Source organism: Canis lupus, chromosome 11 (genome assembly GCF_048164855.1).
Source record: "Canis lupus baileyi chromosome 11, mCanLup2.hap1, whole genome shotgun sequence".
NCBI classification, from domain to species: domain Eukaryota; kingdom Metazoa; phylum Chordata; class Mammalia; order Carnivora; family Canidae; genus Canis; species Canis lupus.
In genome coordinates, this window is record NC_132848.1 from 70,443,933 (window position 1) to 70,464,055 (window position 20,123).

The 20,123-nt window shown below is 50.6% G+C and overlaps 1 protein-coding gene, 1 long non-coding RNA gene and 1 pseudogene across 4 annotated transcripts in view; 2 read left to right on the top strand and 1 right to left on the bottom strand.

The window, feature by feature from the left end:
• Positions 1–731: 731 nt before the first annotated feature.
• Positions 732–892, top strand: LOC140600552 (U2 spliceosomal RNA; annotated as a pseudogene).
• A 6,967-nt stretch (positions 893–7,859) lies between these two features.
• On the bottom strand, positions 7,860–14,859 carry LOC140600420 (uncharacterized). Its single transcript, XR_012003689.1, has 2 exons — positions 14,122–14,859; positions 7,860–8,794 (listed from the first exon to the last, which is right to left on the bottom strand). It is a non-coding gene; the product is annotated as an uncharacterized lncRNA (long non-coding RNA).
• Positions 13,673–20,123, top strand: part of ARHGAP25 (Rho GTPase activating protein 25) — a 90,787-nt gene continuing 84,336 nt past the window's right edge. For 2 of the 3 annotated variants that reach the window (XM_072768656.1, XM_072768659.1), the window contains exon 1: positions 13,700–14,198. In XM_072768656.1, the coding sequence (XP_072624757.1) occupies positions 14,138–14,198 (61 nt within the window). In that variant the 5' untranslated portion in view covers positions 13,700–14,137. Of the gene's footprint in view, positions 14,199–20,123 lie in introns of all 3 variants that reach the window. The other variant, XM_072768657.1, reaches the window with a different exon arrangement.

A 20,123-nucleotide genomic window follows, 5' to 3' on the forward strand; every position in this document is an offset into this window, starting at 1 on the left:
CTTGGATCACCCTGGCATGCATTTGCTTGGGAACGGATCCAACCGAGAGTATGTACAGTTCACTTGGTGGGAGTGGACGTGAATGACGTGCTGCCCGTCATGAGCGCTCTGCAGACCTGGGCACCTGTCAAGGAATTTTGCAAAGACCCGGATAGACTTGGGAACTGCCAACGGACAAGTCCACTGGTGGAGACTCTTGTGTGCCAATCAAATGTGCCCCCTTCGAAGTGGTCCCCTGGACCCTGGCCGCTCAAACTGTGGGGACCAGCTGCACGGGGTCATCAGGAGCACGTTAGAAATGCAGAAACTCAGGGTTCACTCCAGTCCTTCTGAGTCAGAATCTTCATTTTTTTCAAAAAAATTATTTTATTTAAATTCAATTAATTAACATATAACATATTACTTATAAGTTACGGTTTCAGAGGTAGAGGTCAGTGATGACTCATCAGTCTTACATAAGCCCCAGTGCTCATCTCATCACGTGCCCTCCTCAGTACCGGTCACCTGGTTTCCCCATCTCCCCCTGCCCCCCGCCCCTCCAGTAACCTTCAGTTTGTTTTCCATGATTAAGAGTCTCTTACGGTTTGTCTCCCTCTCTGATTTCATCTTGTTTTATTTTTTCCTCTCTTCCCCTGTGCTCTTCTGTTTTGTTTCTTAAATTCCACATACGGGTGAGACCATATGATTATTGTCTTTCTCTGACTGATTTATTTTATTTAGCGTAAAATCCTATTGCTTCTCAGCCTTTTGGCTAAGATCAAGTGTAATATTTGTTCTTACCAGAATCTCCATTTTAACAAGAACCCAGGGAAGTCTAGGAATCACTACTCTAGGGTCTGCTTTAGGGCTTCTGTTCTCACTTCATACACTCTCTGGGGGGAGCTCATCTACTTTTGAACCTGGTATGAAATAGGCAGGTCATAAATATGTGATACCCTTGTTCTGAAAAAAAAAAATGAGAAAGTTTGTTTTGTTGGAAATTGCCTCCAGAGCCAGCTTATGGGCCGCCCAAGAAAATAAGTTTTATAATCGTATACAACGAGTTTCTGCTTGCTACTGTAATAAATCACTACAATCTCAGTGGCTTAAAACAACACGGATTGATTCTTAGATGGTACTGGAGGTCAGAACTCCAAAATTGGTCTCACTGGGCTGAAGTCAAGGTGTCTGCAGGGTGAGCTCCCCCTGAAGGTTCTGAGGGGACATCTATCTTCTTCTTCCAGTTTCAATTTTTTTTTAATTTATTTTTTTAAAGATTTATTTGTTTATTCATGGAGACAGAGAGAGAGAGAGAGGGGCAGAGACACAGGCAGAGGGAGAAGCAGGCTCCATGCAGGGAGCCTGACGTGGGATTCGATCCCGGGTCTCCAGGATTATGCCCTGGGCTGATGGTGGTGCTAAACCTCTGAGCCACCCGGGCTGCCCCTTCTTCCAGTTTCTAGAGGTCATCTGCATTCTTTGGCTCATGGCCTCTCTCTCTCTCTCTTTCTTTCTTTTTCTTTCAAGATTTTATATATTTATGAGAGAGAGAGCAGAGGGAGGGGCAGAGGGAGAGGGACAAATAGACTTTGTGCTGAGTGCTGAGCTCCACATGGGGCTCGATCTCAGGACCCCCAGATCATGACTTGAGCTGAAACCAAGAGTCAGACGCTTAATGGACTGAGCCACCCAGGTGCCCCTCATTAGCCCCTTTCTCACCTTGTTCCATAATCACATCAATCCCCCCCTGCTTCCTTCTTATAAGGGCCCTGTGGTTACACTGGACCCACCTGACAATCCAAGACGGTGTCTTCATCTCAAGATCTTTGACCCAATCACATCCGCAAAATCCCTTTACCCGTTCTCATGTTCTGTGGATTTAGCATGTGAACATCTTTAGGGGTCATTAGTCAGCCTTTTTACAACCTAGTTGTCAACTATTGCCTAGAGGAAATTTAGCATTATTATTATTGCTATTTAACAATGGCTGCTGTTGTCCGGGAGCTTCCCATACAGGGAGCCTAATCTTTACAAGTCTAGCCCACAGTCGGTATCATCAACTTGTCCTTGTAGATAAGAGGGGTTCAGAAATCACAATGAGATGGAGCAGGGGTTGCTCTCGTGAATCCAGGTCTACCGAGCGCCTCTTGGCCCCTGGCTCATGTCACCAACATAAGCACCTGATGTATTTCCAAACTTAGCACGTGAGATGTCAAACAGCCCAGGTTTGTCCAGTTACCTGTTATGTCTATTGGTCTAAGGTTCATGCTTATTTTAAGAAGGAGTCTTTAAATGTAATGCAGCGACCAAGGTGATGGTTTTGGTGAAAAACCCTTGCAACTTCCTGCTCGCTATCAGCTGACTGATCAGGACTCATTTCTAGAAATCACACACCCAGACAGGGAGGGTCCCCACCTTAAAAATCACAGGAGCCAGGCAGAAATGTTGCCTGGTGGCAGGAGGTGGTTTGAGAGATGCCATTTTGATGAGATTCTATGATAAAGTGCAGCTCAAACTTTTGGTGGAGCAGAGGAGTGAAGCTGGGTCAGAACAGAGCTTGTAGACGTGGAAATATTTCAAATAGTTTTCCTAAAAAAGAAAAAAATAATAATTATAACAACTCTTCTCCTTGCCCTGGAAGCTTTGCTATGGGCAGAGATCAAATTCCCCTCGGTTCTGTGGCCGTAATCACTTTGTTATTGGAATCAACCGGAAGAGCACCTTGTTGCCGCAGAAGGACCATTGGGTGCTTTCAGCATTTCCCCACCTGCCACATTCAAAGGTTCTCTAGTGAGGTGGGCAAAATCTATGTGGTTTTAGAAGGTGTGGGCTATTGTCAGATACACCCCCGGCCCCTGCCAGATGTTTTGGAAGATCTGAAGTTGATCTTAATGGACTCCTCTGTTTGGCCAGTATGATCTTTCTGAGCAGAAATACATTTTTATGGAAATCCAGCTATGCTCATGGATGTGACTGAATGCAGAAATGCTTAAGACACCCTCAGACTCCAAAGCCTTATTCTTTTTTCCCTCATTCTTTCCCCCAGGGTCTGGAACCACACATGAAGCTTCCCGATAGCGACTTTAATACCAGCGTCATGTTAACAGACAGTTACGTTTCAGACCACAGTGCGTGCAAGTCTTAATTGCACCGGCTGCTCAGAATTTAATAAACAAAGCTTTTTTTGAACCACAGGTACAGCGACAGGTAAAGCACGGCGACTCCCTTTGTGAAACTGACCAAAGCTCGTTTCCTCTTTTTACCGGAAGAACTGACCGTCGGAGATCAATTCCTTGCTTTATTTTGAATTTTATACTTTATTTCAAGCGTTCTGGGGCGTATTTTCTGACCATAAGATTTGCAACAACTCTTGGGCAAAATACAGATTTCTAACTCGGCCCTTCAGTGAGTGAGTATCTCACTGGCCCACGCCTCGGTTTTCTTCTCCGTAAAATGGATGAACAATATTCGCCCTATTGACACGAGGGGGAAAATGTATTCGTAGCATACGGTCCACGGGAGGACAGAGGAGACCACTCACAGGGTGACCGCAGTGTCTGTCACCAGAAGAAGCCCCGAGAGGGCAGGTCACTGGCCCCAAGGAGCGTTGGTGGTCTGGCGGTCGTGTTGTCGGCTGTGGAACCAAAGAGCCCTGGAGGGAGGGTCCTCAGAGCTCCTGATTGTGGATGACGTGTAGGGCACTGGGGCCTGGGCTGCTGCATTTGACCCTTTGGCTTCTCCTCATGAATGTGAAGGACTGGGGGGTGCGGAATGGCACCAAAGCATTCGCTGGGAGAACAGTTCTGCACCATTATGTTTGGGGCCATCTGGGGAAAATACACTAGACTTTCTAAGGCCCCCACCACAGGAATCTTTGCATGGACTCTTTATGCGGCTGACAAAGGCCCAACAAGCCACAGTAGGGGTTAATGCAGGGCCTCTTGTGGCAAAATGAGGTTTCTAGACTGGCTGGTCTGTGGGGGCGACACACCTGGCCTCAGGTTGAGCCGGACTCCGAGTGGCCAAGTCTGCATACCTGTGTGTGGTGTGTAACTTCCCAGAGACCCCGAATGCAAAGTTGAACCCCCCTGAGACCCCAGGAGCCGTGAAGGCTCAGCCTCACACACGGTAAGAGCCCAGACAGGATGCGTGCGGCTTCCAGGTCTCTACCCGGGGAAGCGTTAGGAGATGAAGGATAGGGGAGGCTCAGAAAGGATGGCCACCAGCTTTTTTGATGGATGAGAAATGGAGCAGCACCTAAGTCTGAAACCAGGGGAGAATATGGACAGTCTAAAAGGGAAAGCAGCTCCGCAGGGTCACATGAGTGTCATCTGTCTGGGTGCGTGGCCTGGTTGGCCTGCATAGGGCTTGTGCTCAAGGCCAGGAGGCCGCATCTGGGCTCGAGAGCCTGCAGGGCAGCCCCCTCCGCACGGCACTGTGGCTGCAGGTTACCAGCAAGGAAAGGCTCGGCGGGGCCAAGGTGAGGAAGGAGGGCGTGGGTCGATCCGAGGGACAGGCCTTCCGGCGGGCACAGTGCACCGGGCCTCTCGGGCAGCTACTCCAGGACCAGCTCCAAACAGAAAGCCAGTGGGCTTCCCCGAATCCCTGAGGGGCCTGCAGAAAATTATAGGAGTGAGCTACATTTATTGGGCACCTGCTAGTGGCGATTTGTAGTCGTCGGGACCGGTGTACGGGGGGTAGATCTAAACCTGGAGCCGTTCCTGTACGGAGTGTGACCTTCCAGAACCTGGTCAAGGAGGAAGGTGGGCAACAGGGCCCCCTTCTTGTCCTAGGCTCCCGTCTAGGGATCAGTGAGCAAGCCCCCACTCCCTCCTGGTTCCCAGGGCTTGGAGGGGAAGAGAGTGCCACTGCAGCTTGACCCCATCAACATATTTTGGGGTCTGTCGTGGGTGGAGTGCTTCGGGACTTGCGGAGGGCCCGTCACAAATGAGACTCCCCTGCCCTAGGGAGACCCATGGGCCCTTGAATGTGAGGATCTGAGGGATGGGGGATGGACGAAGCTGTTCCCTGGTCCCCTTGGTCGGGTTGTGCTGCAGGTTGCTGTGACCTGCCGTCCCCCTGAGCGCGGGGACGGGGCGGAGACAGGCACACTTCTGCCTGTAGTCTGGGAGGGATGCAACCTGAACGTATCCATGTGCTTTGGGTGATTTGACTAGTACCCTCTCTGGTCCCTGGCGTCCCCTGTGGTGGGGGGATGGAGACTCCCCACTCCGCACAGAGCCCATTTCCCCCTGGAGATGGATCATCGGGCTCACTCTGGAGGAAGCGAGAGGCCCTGGCTGGTTGGGCAAGGGCACTTCCAACGCTGGCACATGGGTCAGGTGTGGCAAAGAGTCTCGCTCTTTCTAATCCAGGTCCAAGGGAGCTATGCGCTTGATGGATGAGCTGCTGGGGTCGAAGAGCAGAGCTGTGAGGTGGGCAGAACTGTCCAGCGGGTGACCCGAAGGCTGCTCTGCACAGCCACGAGGGGCGGTTGCCTCCTTCCAGGCGGAGGTTGAGACTCTTCCGGCCTCAACTTCCCACCACGCTGGGGCCCCCAGTTCTCCAGGCTGTGGGTTGCTGACCTTCCTCCCAAATTCCCTAAACACCAACATGGAGTTCCGACTGCTTGACAACTGAGCCTATAAGGTTGGCTTCCCCTGGGGCACAGCCCCTCTACTGCAGGCCCCAGGATAAAGGAGAAAGATACCGGGCAGCCACCTGGCTGGGTCTGGTCACCCTGGGCTCGCTTCTACCCCTGGCGAGGCTGTGGCACTCACCCTTCCTCGCGCTGGAGGGTCTAACACGGATCTTCACCTGCCTCAGCCTCACTCCCCTGAGACCTTTACTGGAATGTCGTGTATCCCTCAGGAAGCTTCACCTGGGCCGTTCCCAGCTGCAGTCCACCCCTCCTGGAACTTACTGCTTCTCTTACTTCCCAAGACACACTGACTTTTTTCTCCGCAGCACTCACCACCCACTAGCTTGTCACACTTGTTTCACTTACGTTATTGTTTCTTCTCACCAGAATAATCTTCACAAAACGAGATATTCCCATCCCTCTTGCTTCTGGCCACATCCTCTGCACCTAGGACAGTGCCTGGTACACAGTAAGGGAGCATTTGGTATCTGTTGAGTGAATACGTGGCAGGAAGCAGAGTGGGCCTCTGACAACCAATCCTATGAAACTACTGTTGTTTGCAGGTCAAACGTGGGCAAGTATCAGCAACTTCGTGTGGTTCAACCAACTATGTCAGCTGTGACTGGCCTGAGGGAGGTGTTATGTGGGGAAGTGTTTCCCTCTGATTTGCTGTGTGTGCTCTGATTCACAGAGTTCAGATTCTGCTTATGATCTCATGGTTATATATTTCGTGTTTCAATAGACAGTTAGAGCGTGGCCGGTGACAGTGGCAGTCTTGGCCTTCAGGACCAGAGAGATTTCTTTTCTTTTCTCTTTTCTTTTCTTTTTTTCTTTTCTTTTCTTTTCTTTTCTTTTCTTTTCTTTTCTTTTCTTTTCTTTTTTCCCCTTTCTTTTCTTTTTCCTTTTCTTTTCTTTCCTCTCTTTTTCTATTGCTATGGGAGGAAGTAAGGGTTAATAGACTATAAACTGTGACCAGACATCAGAACCAACACCACTAGGGGCCTTGGCAGAGATGAGATCAGTAACGAGGCTTGTCCACCTCACTGCTCAGGTCCCAGAGGATACAACACCGAGAGTGAGTCCTAATGTAAACTATGGACTTCGGTTAGTAATGACATATTCATATTGGCTCATCAGTGACAACAAACATACCACACTAATGCAATATGTTAATAATGGGGGGAAAGCAGATTAAGAGGGGAAATGGAGAATAAGAGGGGAAATGGAGATAAGAGGGGAAATGGAGAATAAGAGGGGAAATGGAGATAAGAGGGGAAGTGGAGAATAAGAAGGGAAATGCAGAGTTAATAAGAGGGGAAATGCAGAATAAGGAAGGAAATGCAGACTAAGAGGGGATATGAAGACTAAGAGGGGAAATGGAGAAAAGAGGGGTAATGGAGATAAGGGGGGAATGGAGAATAAGAGGGGAAATGGAGATAAGAGGAGAAATGGAGATAAGAGAGGAAATGGAGATAAGAGGGGAAATGAAGATAAGAGGGGAAATGGAGATAAGAGGGGAAATGGAGATAAGGGGGAAATGGAGAATAAGAGGGGAAATGGAGAATAAGAGGGGAAATGGAGATAAGAGGAGAAATGGAGATAAGAGGGGAAGTGGAGAATAAGAAGGGAAATGCAGAGTTAATAAGAGGGGAAATGCAGAATAAGGAGGGAAAAGCAGACTAAGGAGAAATGGAGAATAAGAGGGGGAAATGCAGGGTGGCTGTATTGAGGAGGGAGGTGGCCTGTGGGAACTCTGCTTTCCATTCAATTTTTCTGTAGATCTAAAAGTGCTTAAAAAAATAAAGTGTGCTGATTAAAAAACAAATGAGTGCTGTACTGAAATTGTCAGGGTAAGCTCATTAAGATGTAGTTTTTAAGGTATTTTTTTTCCATTTATTTTTGAAAGGTTTTATTTAAATTCCAGTTAGTTAACACACTGTGTAGTGTTAGTTTTGGACGTGCAACCTAGTGACTCAACACTTCTGTACAACACCCGGTGTTCACCATGAGGGCATTTCTTTTTAGAAGAGCATCCTACAGGTTTTCTGACCACACCACCTAGTTCAGATCCAAGGCTTATGGGAAAGCTCACAAGCAGAGGGGGTTTCTTAGAGCACCCCTGGGGAGAGTGGGGTAGGGGCTTGGTTTGGAGCTCAAATCCTCAAGAAGCTGTGGTGGCAAGGAGTGGGGATGGTGTGGAGTTTGCAGGTGAGTGGTGTGAGCAATCAGAACACGCAGGTTCCACAGCAAGGAGAAAATTCTCCCCCCTGGACGAGGTGGGAGTTCTTGTTACCAGCAGGGTCATGGGGACCTACCAGGAGGGCAGGGACTGGAGGCGGTCCAACGAAAGGGAGGACTGTTTGGCACAGACATTATCTAGAATTACTATGCATGGTGGTGATTTTAAAAAGTAGGTGGTTTTTAGTTTTGTTATACTTTTAAATGGACTCTGTCACCCATCGCTTTCCCTTCTCGGCCCACTGCACCCTCACCACGGAAGGAGAAAGACATGGGACTCATGGAACCACCGCCATGGTCAGGGCCTTAAGATTTCACCAAGCAACTCCTCAAGGACTAGGGGAGACAGGTGCGATGGAGCCCCAGCCTCAGCCACCTCTTTATTTACGTTCCATGAGCTTTTTTTTTTTTTTTTTTTTTTTTTTTTGGTTAAATAGTAAAAAGCAAAGTCCCTTCTGTTTAGGCTCTACCACCAAGAGGCTCAATCTAGATTCATCTTTGCTTGTGTCTCTCCCCCAATATACAATTAATTCTGTTAAAAACGTCATGAGCTACAGCACCTGGGTAGCACTAGCAGCCAAGTTTCTCTTTGTCCTTGGTAAGGGAAGAATCTACGGATCATAGGGAACTGTCCGGCCGCACAAGGACCCCAGCCCAGAGAGGACTCCCCGGCTTTGTCTCCTGAACAGAGACCTCCTGGCAAAGGTGGGCCCTCATGCTGTGGCTCTCCTGGAGTCTACTCAGATGCTCCAACTGTGGACAATCCAGAAAACTGAACTCCCTTTCTCTGCCACCCGTTTGTCCCATGCTGGTCAGTGAGGCAGCTCGTGTGTTGTCCTTCCAGCCTCCTCGGGCGTTGTTATGAATCCTTGTGGAAAACATCAGCTCCAAAATAATGGTGATGAGGGTGATGGTGACAAGCATCATTGGGGCATGCTGTGGGGAGAGGGATGGAGAGATCAACTGGCAAGTGGGTCTCTCCAGCACACCTAATCACTGCCACTAAGGTGTGACTGCTATTTATGCAGGGCATCACTTGAAAATCCCAGAGAGCCAGGATTGGGGAGGCGGGGTGGGGGGGCAGGACATGGCACTTCAGTGGGAGCAGAAGCATGTAGGAAAAAGGCCGCTGGAAATTTGGGGTGGTATTTAGCACGGTGTGTCTCCATCAGCTAAGAAAAAACTTAAAGGAAACAAAACAACATAGGACGTTAAGTCAAAATCGGAGGTTCGAGTTGTCGCTGAATGCAGTCATAGACATGCAGGTTCCCTGTGGCTACATCTGTGGATGTTTCAAGAAGCAGAATTTAAGTCTTTTGGAAAACCGAACCAGCCCGATCAGCACACAGAAAGAGGGTCGACGTCGTTAGCCTTCAGAGAAAGGCAAATCAGACCCACAGGGAGCTGCCGCTTCGTACGCAGGAGAAAGACAGATGACAACGAGAGTTGGGGAGGCAATGGAAGAGATGGAACCTTCCTACATTGCCGATGGGAACCTAAAGTGGTGCAAGCACTTTGGAAAAACGTTCGGGCAGTTCCCCAAAAAGTTTAAAAGTGAGTCTCCATAGGACCCAGAAATTACGCTTCCAGGTACGTATCCAGGAGAACCAAAAGCACACGTTCACACAAAACTTGCATGTGAATGCTTCTGAGAGCATTACTCGTTAACAGCCAGAGAGCGCAAACGGTCCACATGCCCGTCAACCAGTGACCGGATAAAGTGTGCTACACTTGTACGGCGGGATAGGATGTGGCCATTAAAAGAAATAAAGATCTGACGCCGGGGACAACACAGGAGAACCTTGAGAACATTATACAGAGTGAAAGGAGCTGGTCACTAAGTGTCATGGGCCATAGGATAGCATTTATACGAAATGTCTAGGATAGACAGAGGAGAGACAGGTAGTGTAGACCCGTGTTAGCCCAGGGCTGGGTTGGGGGAATGGGAAGGGGCACCTCCCCCTTGGGCACCCCCTTCCCCTTGGGCACCTCCCCCCTGGAGCCCCCCGGGCACCTCCCCCTCATGCACCTCCCCCTGAGGCACCCCCCCTCCCCGCCAGGACACCATCCCCTACCTCCCTGACCGGCCTGGGCCTCCTTACTATCCATGGGCTGGGCATCTGCCCCGACCTCCTCCTCTTGCTGCCCTGCCGTGCTTGCTGCCCGGCACCTCTCCCAGGGGTTGCCTGTCGGGGGAAGCCACCCATGCCCGCCCGCACACACCCCCACACCCCGCACAGCACTGCCGCTGTGCTCACACTTCTGTCTGCCACACGGTCACTTGGGGCAGACCCTTAGTCATCCTTGTTCACTTAGCCTCCGGCCAGTCCTGGGTCAGTGTTTAAGGAGTGAACGAGTGAATGAACGGATGCATGTGTCTCCCGAGCTCTAGCTCAGCCAGCTGGGCCCCCGGCTTCTAGAAGTCTCCAGATGCTCCCACCGGGCCCAGCCCACCCGCTCCTCCCTGGGCAGCCGACTCCCTGCTAGTCAGCAGCAGCCCTCAGCCCCCTCTCCTCCTGTGTGCTCTCTGGCTTAGTGGCGGGAGCTCCATCCCCCTGCAGGGACCACAGCCAGGCCAGTGGGTGCCCTGTGGGGTCTCTTTCCCTCCCACAAAAGTCCCCTGGACATCCAGCGTCCCACCAGAAGGCCTGTTGCCTCGTGTTCCCTTCTCCACCTGCGCACTGTGGCTGAACTCCCTGTCTCCCGCCTCTCACCCGCCCTTTGCCACAGCCCCGCATCCCAACCCCAGTTATGAAGTTCAAATGGCTTCTCTTTCCTCCAGGTAAAGTCCAGACTCCATGCCAAGGCTCGCCGGGGCTCCACCGCCAATGCAGCCGTCTGTCTGTCTGTCTGTCTCTCCTCCCTCCTACCCCTTTTCATCCTTCTCCAGAGCAACCCGATGAGCTCTTTCCTACTTCTGTGCCTCTTGCATGCCCTGTGTTTTGTCTGCAAGCCTCTCCCAACCCTCTTGCCTCCCCAAGTCACTCATAAGCCTTAATGCAAAAGACATTTCCCCCAGGAAGCCTTCCTTCACTGCCCAAGTCCCAATCCGGCACCTCACGAATAAGCCCCCATAGCTTCCTACACCTCACCCAGTGTAACCCTTCTCATGCTGTACTGTTGTCTCTCAACAAACTGTCAGTAGAATGAAAGCAGAAACAAAGTCTGCTTGTCCATGGATGTTCCTCCAAAGTCTAGCAAAACCAAGTCCTTACTCAAGAAACGGTTGCTCGTAGTGAGCACGTAGATGCTTGGATTTTTGCTTTTGTTTCTGCTATTGCATATGCTGGTGTAAACTTTGGGGCCACGTGGGACATCCCGATCTTCATTCCCTGCAGGTCAAGAAGGAGAGAAGCCCCACCCAGGCCGCAGGCTGACCCACAGTGGGCTCCCCAGAGGGAAGGCTGCCGTGTTGGGCCTTTCCAGGGGTGCTTTGCGTCTGATTGCCTTTCCAAGTATTCACACCCAACTTCCCCATCAGTCACGAGTTTTTCCAAGAGTTACAGGAACCTCCCCCTAAAGAGCGAAGGAAGTTCTCTGTATGTCTGTAAGTGCTAGCTTCAAAATATGTTCAGAGTTCCTCACTTAAAGATCCCAGGACTGGAACTTTGGGTGGTGTCACCTTCCCCGTGGAGGCATCGCTGGGCGGGGGGCTCAGGATGGTTACCCACTGCTCCTCTCCTCCAGGTCAAGGTAGGAAACAGCGGTGGTGTTTGGCAGTGATGCCGAGGTGGGGCTCCAAAGTCTCTGGTAGACCGAGTCAGGGTCAAGGTTAGTATGATGGATTGGAGTCTTGATTGGCAAATAGTCACTCCCTTCTCCCCGTCCCTCCCCACTTGAGGGACATGTGTCCTTTCTGCCTCCCTGCCTTTGGGGTTTGGCCACATGATGTGTGTTGGCTACTGGAGGCTTTGAGCTCCTAACCAAGCCCCTACCCCACTCTCCCCAGTGGTGGTCTAAGAAACCCCCTCTGCTCGTGGGCTTTCCCATAAGCCTTGAATCTGAATTAGGTGGCAAGGAAACAGAGACGGAGCAGCTGGGGAGGCAGGCAGACAACCAGGCCAGTGAGGACTCCAGGCAGCCGAGCCGAGAGAGCTCAGAGTTGGAGACAGTGATCAGAGCGTCCAAACCTGCTCGGAGGGCGCTGAGCTGACTTGCAGAATCGACCGTGATTCAGTGACAGAGACGCTGCCCACGTCCTTGGCGAGAACATACTGGGCAAGAGCCTCAAGGCAGAAACAGCAGCAGGAAGGGTCAGGAGAGAATAACAGGACAAGCATTTGCAAATGTAGACAATTCTTACCAAAGCTTTGCCCAAAAACGAAGAAAAGAGATGGGGCTGTAGCAGGAGGGGGAAGTGGAGTTTAGAGTGATTTTTTTTAAAACAAGCTTGACTGCGGGTGGGAATGATCCAAGAGAGAAAAAGAATCGATTCAGCAAAGATGGGGGAGTGATGGGGGCACCTGGGTGGCTCGGTCTGTCTGACTCTTGGTTTCGGCTGAGGTCACGATCTCAGGGTCATGAGATGGAGCCCTGCCTTGGGCTGTGCGCTCAACGTGGAGTCGGCTCGGGATCCTCTCTCTCTCCCTCTGTCCCTCTCCTTGCTCTCTCTCTTTCTAAATACATACATAAATAAAAATCTTAAAAAAAATAATAATTGATAAAAAAGATGGATGACTGAGAACACTACAGTCCACCCCGTTACTAGGAAAATGTCCAGTGTGCGGGCTTCCGTGTGGGCCTTAGTCGGGTACAGTAGTGGGAGCTCGTAGACAGTGTCCACCAGCTTTTCTCAATAAAACGGGCAGCGCGGTCGTCAACGGAGAGTGAGCATATGTGAGACGAAGAAGAAAGTATGACGGCGTCACCTGGTAGCGTTGAAGGATGAATGGACCCAGGATGGAGCCTTGCACGCTGGCTAGTGGTGGCTCTCGTGAGCACGTCTACCTACGGTCCAGTAAAGCCTGACAACAGACGTGAGGTAGGGCCTATGATTGGCCTCCTTTCCAGATGAGGAGCTGAACCCCAGGGTGGTCAAGAAAGTTGACCGAAGTCACGCAGTGAGAAGGTGACAGGACCAGGATTTGAACACAGGCGGTGTGGCTCGAGACTCAAGCACCTAGTCACTAGATTAGGCTGCCCCAGGTGACCGCGTGGAAGCCTGCCGTAGACCTGAGCCCCATGACGCGCGGGTCCAGCTACCGTTTGTGGTACAGTCGCCACGTGTCCGCTCCGTGCTGGACGCCTTGGTCACTCGCTGCAGTCACGACTTGAGAACATGGAGGCCCAGAGGGATGCAGCTGTTCGTGAAGAGCTGCAGAGCTGGGAAGTGGAGGCTCTGCGTTTTGAACCCGTGGCCGCCTGACCCCCACACCCACGCCCTGTACACAATGCCAAGGAGCCGTCATAGCACGGGGGTCCCCCGCCCCCCCGTTGGAGCTGACTTGGTGGCTCAGTCCCTCAGGGCCCTGGGCGCAGGCGGCTCATCCCTCCCGTGGATGGTGGAGGGCGGAGGACTGAGGCTTGGGTCTAACAGCGGGGAGAATTTAGAGGAAGGAAGCTTGGAGGAGGATGCAGGTGGCCTCTTGACCACTTTCGGGTGCGTGAGCCACTGGGGCCGGAGGGGGGCTTAGAGGCATAGGGCGGCAGTCCCGGGACCGGGCACGTCTTTCCCTTTTCCCTGAAGCTGTAGCCTAATATCATGAGCACTCGCTCTACTTACACGAGCATTTCCAAAAACCGTTTTCTCAAGAAACAGTGCTCATGATGCATCATCTACACCGAACAACCACCCACTTCCTCAAATGCAAGGAAGCAGACAGTTAAAAAAAAAAAAAAAAGGCCGAGAGGCTGCAGTTGTTGATCACGACCTCGCCTCCGTGAGGCCTGAGATCCTTTCGGACGGGAACCCTGCTCCTCGCGACGCAGGGCCAAGTGCCACCCAGGATAGTTCTGGTAAGAACCGAAAGCAGGAAAAGCGAGGTGCACCCTTCTGGGAGCAGCAGCCCCTGCGGGCCGGTCGGAGGCCCTGGGGGGGATTTGGGTGCCAGCCCCAAGTGACAAAGTGACAGACGGATGGACGGACCTTTCTCCTGACAGTACGAGGACGCAGGCTGGCAAATCAGCCTCGAGCCCAAGCTCGCTCGGGAAGAGATCACACGGGGAGCACGCACACGGGACCCGGAGGGAGAGCGGCCCCGGCAAGAGGAACGAGGCAACAGGGGAGGGAATCGAGACGGACTTGTGCTTCAGCAGCTACTCACCCCGAGCGGGAGCAAAATGTCCCTGAAGTTGCCAAGAAACTGGGATTTTAACCTGAAAGTGGAGGCTGGGAAAATAGGTACGTCCGTGTCTGCGCGCGCCCTCGCCCTTCTTATAGCTTCTTCTAGCCCAGCGCCCACCATTTGCATGCTGGTCTGCGGGGAGCTTGCGCTGGAACATGGGTGTCAGCAAACCTGAGTTGGGGGAAATTTGCATTCAAATTGGTACGTTGGCTCAGAGTTCCCATCACCTGCAGGGAGGGGGTTCTCCTCTGCTTGGGGTGGTGTGGGAATGGAGCTCGCTGGCCTGTGATGGGCTCGGGCTACTGATCCCACACGGGGCCGAGGGGGTTTTCTCTATTTTTAGGGAAAGGATAATCTTCCTCCTATTCAGACACTTTTCCATATTTTGGGTGGTTTTTCACAGGAGCGCGGAGAGGAGAGTCTTTCTCAAGGGCTCCATCTGGGAAGAAACTCGAGGCGTCCTATTTGTCAGGCAAAAGGAGCAAAAAAATAAGCAAGGAAGACCAGGCAGGAACGTAGAGACCGTTGACGATGGCGTAGAGACCTTTTTGCTTAAAGAGAATGGAAGGGACCGCTTGATGGTGAAATTGAAAAAGAGAAACGCGTTGGAGATTAATTAAGGGATGGCGGCATGTTTTCTGGCATATTCTGGCCTTTAGTCCGTTCCTCTCTTTATTAATGATGATAGTGATATGTTGATTTTAATCTATGTCATTGGTATCAAGAGTTCCTCTGTGTGGGTTTCTTCCATCTTTTTTTTTTAATTTTTAAATATTTTATTTTATTTTATTTTATTATTTTATTTTATTTTATTTTATTTTATTTTATTTTATTTTATTTTATTTTTTGGTTTCTTCCATCATTAAATCGATCACAGTAATTTGGGGGAGAGCAGTTGGGCTGAAAGCGATTTCCTGGGTTTACACTCCCCCCCCTGCACGGTGAGCTAACCTCCTTGGCGTTAGGTGAGCGGGGAGATGTTTCTTGTGGCTTGGAAAAGTCTTGCTTGGAACAAGGCTCAGGCTTGGTCTTCTGAAGGTGCTTAATGTGTCACGAAAATAAGTGGTGTGTGGCCAAGTCACATAATGGAGGGTTAATGATGTCGGTCTGAGCAGAGATTTGGAAGGAAATCGAGAGTAATCAGAGAAGCCATTAATCGTGGTGTCCAGGGAGGATCCGCAGGCCCCAATCAAGCCAGGAATCACTGCATGCTGAGGTTGGTTCCGAAAATAGGTGGTGTGTGTACCTCCGACGGAAGCAAGAGATTTTTCTTCTAAGGCACGTTGATGCCAGCACCCTTGGCAAATGCTCTTTTTTTTACTACATGTCATAAAAATTAGTTTTTAGACGTAAGACTTCTATGGTTTAGTTCCTTTGGAAGTGTCCTGCTTCTGTTTACGTGGGGTCATCGTACCCTCTCGGCACCTGTGTTTGAACAGGTCTTACTCTCCTGTTTAAAAATAGGAGACATGAGATTAGTGATTAAATGATTAATTGATTCAAGGGTTACACAATTTTTTTTTTTCCCCTCCAGGGATATGGGAAATGACCATGTTAGAGCTCAGGTCTGCATATTCTCAGAGGTTGGGGAGGTTGGGGAGATTTCGTGATTTCTACCAACGTTGATTAAATCGTGGTCCCGTGAACAGGCTACACGAGAGTCACCTCAAGTACTTTCTCAGAAAGGCCGGTTCCTGCGCCTTCTCCTGAATTGTGAGATCAGACCATCTGGAGGGAGGCTCGTGTGCCTGCAGTTTAGCAAGCCCCCCGGCCTCCGTCCCACCCGATGAAGAAGTCCCACTGCAGGGGCTGTGGTCTGAGTTAGTGGCCTCGTAGAGCACCGTCCCTGGTCCTAGGGGGCACGCCGTCAACATTTGTCGACTGAATGAATGATGGGCTGACTCTGATCAGGTGATATTATTTCGTGTTATTTAACGAAAAAAATAATCCCGTAGTGAAATGCAAAGAAGCCCTTCCTGTTATCCATGTCGTTTACAAGCCTGTCGCCCCCAGGGATTGGACTGCAGCCAAAACACCTTCCACGAGGGTCATGCAGATGAGATCTCAGATCCCAGGCTGGGTTCTCCTAGAAAACGAAGTCACTGGCCCGGCCACAGGACCACCGCTCCCCGCTCTGGCATCCTGTGTCCAGGCATGACGGTTAGAACCGGCTTAAGGGGCTATCGAATCCCCCGGCTGCTACGCAGACGTGCGGAGTCGGGAGTCCCGTCAGGGAGGCCAGTGACCGGCCTTGAGAGGATCAGGGTTTCTCAGCCTGGACGCCACTGGTATCTTGGGCTGGGTAATTCTTCGGGCTGGGGGCTCCTCTGTGTGTGCATTATAGGGTGTTAGCCGCCTCCTTGGCCTCTACCCTTTAGGTGACAGTGACCCTCTCCTACCACCACCACCTATGACAACCGAAAGTATCTCCAGATGTTGCCAGATGTCCGGGGAGAGACGTCTGCCCTGGTTGAGCCACTGGAGGAGACGATCACCCCAAAGGGTGGAACCCAGGTCGCAGTTGCCTCCTCATTCACCACTTGGGTCAATTTTCAGGAGAAAATATATGGGGTGGGGAGCAGTAGCATGAGGAGCTCCGCCCCTCCCCCCACGCCCCATCTCAACCAGAACCAGCTGCAAGGCTCTGACCCGCTATGAGGCCCGGGGAGGGATCCCAGCTGTTCCTTTGTGCCAGCTGTGCTTCCAGTTTCCCAGATGCTGGGGGAGGCGAGCCGGGCTGTAGTGAAAGTGAAAGTGTGTGAGAGTGGGGGAGGGGATCCCCTGCACTCCCGCCGCTGGGAGCCGGGGGTGCAGCAGGGCCGGGGCACCCAGTGGGCCACCCCAGGATGACCGGGCCAGGGGCGCAGGCCTGGCTGCGGCGGAGCCCAGAGCACGCACTTCTTTCATCCTCTATCATCTTCTATTTAGTCCCAGAATGAAACCCGATGCAGCCTCCCCGACTCTCCTGCACTGCTACCTGCGTCTTCTCTCCCAAACCCATCCCTCTCGAAGCTCCAGTGAGGGGTCCGGGGCTCAGCACCACCTTCGGAGGGCATCGGGCCAGAGGAGGGCGGCTAATGGGCCGCAGGTGGGCAGCACCTAGTGGGAAGATTACCCGTGAATTCCTGGGCCTCCCGTGTGGCCTCCGACTTTGTTCTCAGTTCCCCCCAAGTCCAAACGGGAAGCAGACCCTAGAGACCAAATGGCTCCGAGATTCATAGTGAAAGGAGCTGTGGAAGTGGCGTCTCGACGCTTTCCCCCGCCCCCAACCCCGGCGACATTTAATGTTGAAATCAGAAACAGTTGAGAAACACAATGTCATTATTGTAAGCTCCCAAGTAGGAAAGGGAATAATGCCAATGTGGGGTTTCTTTTCCTCACTTGATTTTTTTTTCTCCTCTTTGATAAATCGTTATTTGCCTGAACAGTTGAACGGTTCGTCTAGTTCGGCCCTTTAGAAAATCAGAGTTGGGGAATGAAAACGTTTGTTCCTTAAGGCTGCCACTGCGAGACCAATTTATAAAACCTAAGGTCTTATGCAATGAAGCTTGTTTTATTTTATTTTATTTTATTTATTTTATTTTATTTATTTTATTTTATTTTATTTATTTTTATTATTTTTATTATTTTATTTTAATTTTTTTTGCAATGAAGGTTATTATTCTTGTTTAAGGGAGTCGGATTTGAAAGTATGGGTTTAGGATACACGGATGCATCCGTAGATCCGCAGATACACAGCTGTCCCTCGAATCAATAAAAATTAATAAAAGGAAATGAGCAACGTGAACATGAATTTTACAGAAGAGGACGGATACGACCAGTAAACACACGGGAACGTGCGCACTGGCGATGATCAGGACACGCACGGTGCACAGCGCGGCTGTACACGCAGGGCCGCGTGCATCCCTTTGAACGAGCGCCCTTGTACTTTTTGGATAAATAGTAGAGCGACTACTGGCTCGTAGGGTCATTCTGGTTTTGACTTTCCGAGTAACATTCATGCTGTTTTCCAGAGCGGCTGCGCCAGCTTGCGCTCCCCCCAGCAGGGCACGGAGGCTCCCCTTTCTCCGCGTCCTGGCCGCCCGCCGACACCTGTTGTTCCCCGTTGATTTTAGCCGTCCTGACAGGTGTGCGGCGACATCTCATTGGAGCTGCGATTTGTGTTTCCCTGATGAGTGACGTGAGCATCCTCTCACGCGTCCGTTGGCCGTCTGTGATGTCTTCTTCAGAGAACTGCCTGTGCGTGGCTTCTGTCCGTTTTTAAATGGGATTATTTGGGGGTTCGGTTGTAGAAGTTCTTCATGCATTTCGGATACTAACCCTTTTTCGGATCTGTCATTGACCAACATCTCCCCCCGCCCCATTCCGAAGGCCGCCTTTTAGTTTTGTGGATTGTCTCCTTTGCCGCGCAGACTTTTGTTTGGGGGAAGTTCCAATAGTTTATTTTTGCTTTTGTTTCCCTCGCCTCAGGAGACACGTCTAGAAAGCAGTTGCTAACGGCCCATGTCAAAGAGGTTAGTGCCTGTGTCCTCTTCTAGGATTTTGATGGTTTCAGGCCTCACATTTAGGTCTTCAACCCATTTTGGATTCATCTTTGCATACAATGTAAGGGGGTAGTTCAGTTTCACTCTTTTGCATGTGGCTGCCCAGTTTTCTAGCTCCATCTGTTGAAGAGACCGTCTGGTTCCCATTGGATATTCTCTCCTGCTTTGTCAGAGGTTAATTGGCCATAGAATTGTGGGTTTATTTCTGGATTTTCTGTTCTGTTCTACTAACCTGCATGTCTATTTTTGTGCCCGTACCACACTGTCTTGATGGTCACAGCTTTGTAACAGGACTTGAAGTCTGGAATTGTGATGCCTCCAGGTTTGCTTTTCTTTTTGAAGATTGCTTTGGCTGTTCGGGGACTTTGTAGTTCCAAACAAAATTAGAATTCTTTGTTCTTGTCTGCGGCCATACCGCCCTGAACGCGCCCGATCGCGTCAGAATTCTTTGTTCTTGTTCTGTGAAAAATGCTGTCGGTATTTTGATAGGGATTGTATTATTATTTTACAAATGTTTTCCAGGCTTCCTATGATGAACAGGTATTATGTTATTAAAATACCTAAAACTAGGGGCGTCTGGGTGGCTCAGTTGATGAGGTGTCTGCCTTTGGCTCAGATCATGATCCCAGGGTCTTGGGATGAAGCCCCACATTGGACCCCCTGCTCAGCAGGGGACTCTACTTCTCCCTCTCCCTCTCCCTCTGTCCCTTCCCCTATGCCCACCCCCAGCTCATGCACACAGTCTCTCTCAGTCTCTCTCAACTAAATAAACAAACTCTTTAAAAAAATACCTAAAGCTAAAACAAATTCCAAAGTGTTTGGTCACGCATGTTGGTGTAAGATACTACAGGCATCATGTGCTCTTCGGGGATCTACAGCCAGCTGCAGAGGTTGGAACAAGCCAGGACCCACAGCTGGTCATCTGTAGACTTTCTGTACCTCTGGACTCAGGGTAGAGGGTTTTCTTGGAAGAGCTACATGGTCCCAAGGTCACCACGCTATCCTGTTTGAGTACATTTCTCATTTTATAGGAACACAGAAATGCTCATTCCCCAATTTGGGAATCCTGAAGCCATGAAGCTCATAGTGAGCTGGTCTGTTTATTCGGCTTTCAGCTTTGGTGAATACTTTCTTCCCTCTTTCCTTTCTTCCTTCCTTTCTTTTTAAGATTTTATTTATTTATTTGAGAGAGAGAGAGAGAGCATGAGTGGGAGGAGGGGCAGAGGGAGCGGGACAAGCAGACCCCTTGCTGAGCGGGGAGCTTGACCCAGCGCTCAATCCCAAGACCTTGAAATCATGACCTGAGCCAAAGGCACCCACTTAACCAACTGAGGCACCCGGGTTCCCTGGTTTATTCCTTGTTCAAGTTAAAATGTCTGACCTATGTTGTCATCGACTTATCTTTAGGCATAAATTAAGTTCTTTCCATGAGGTGCA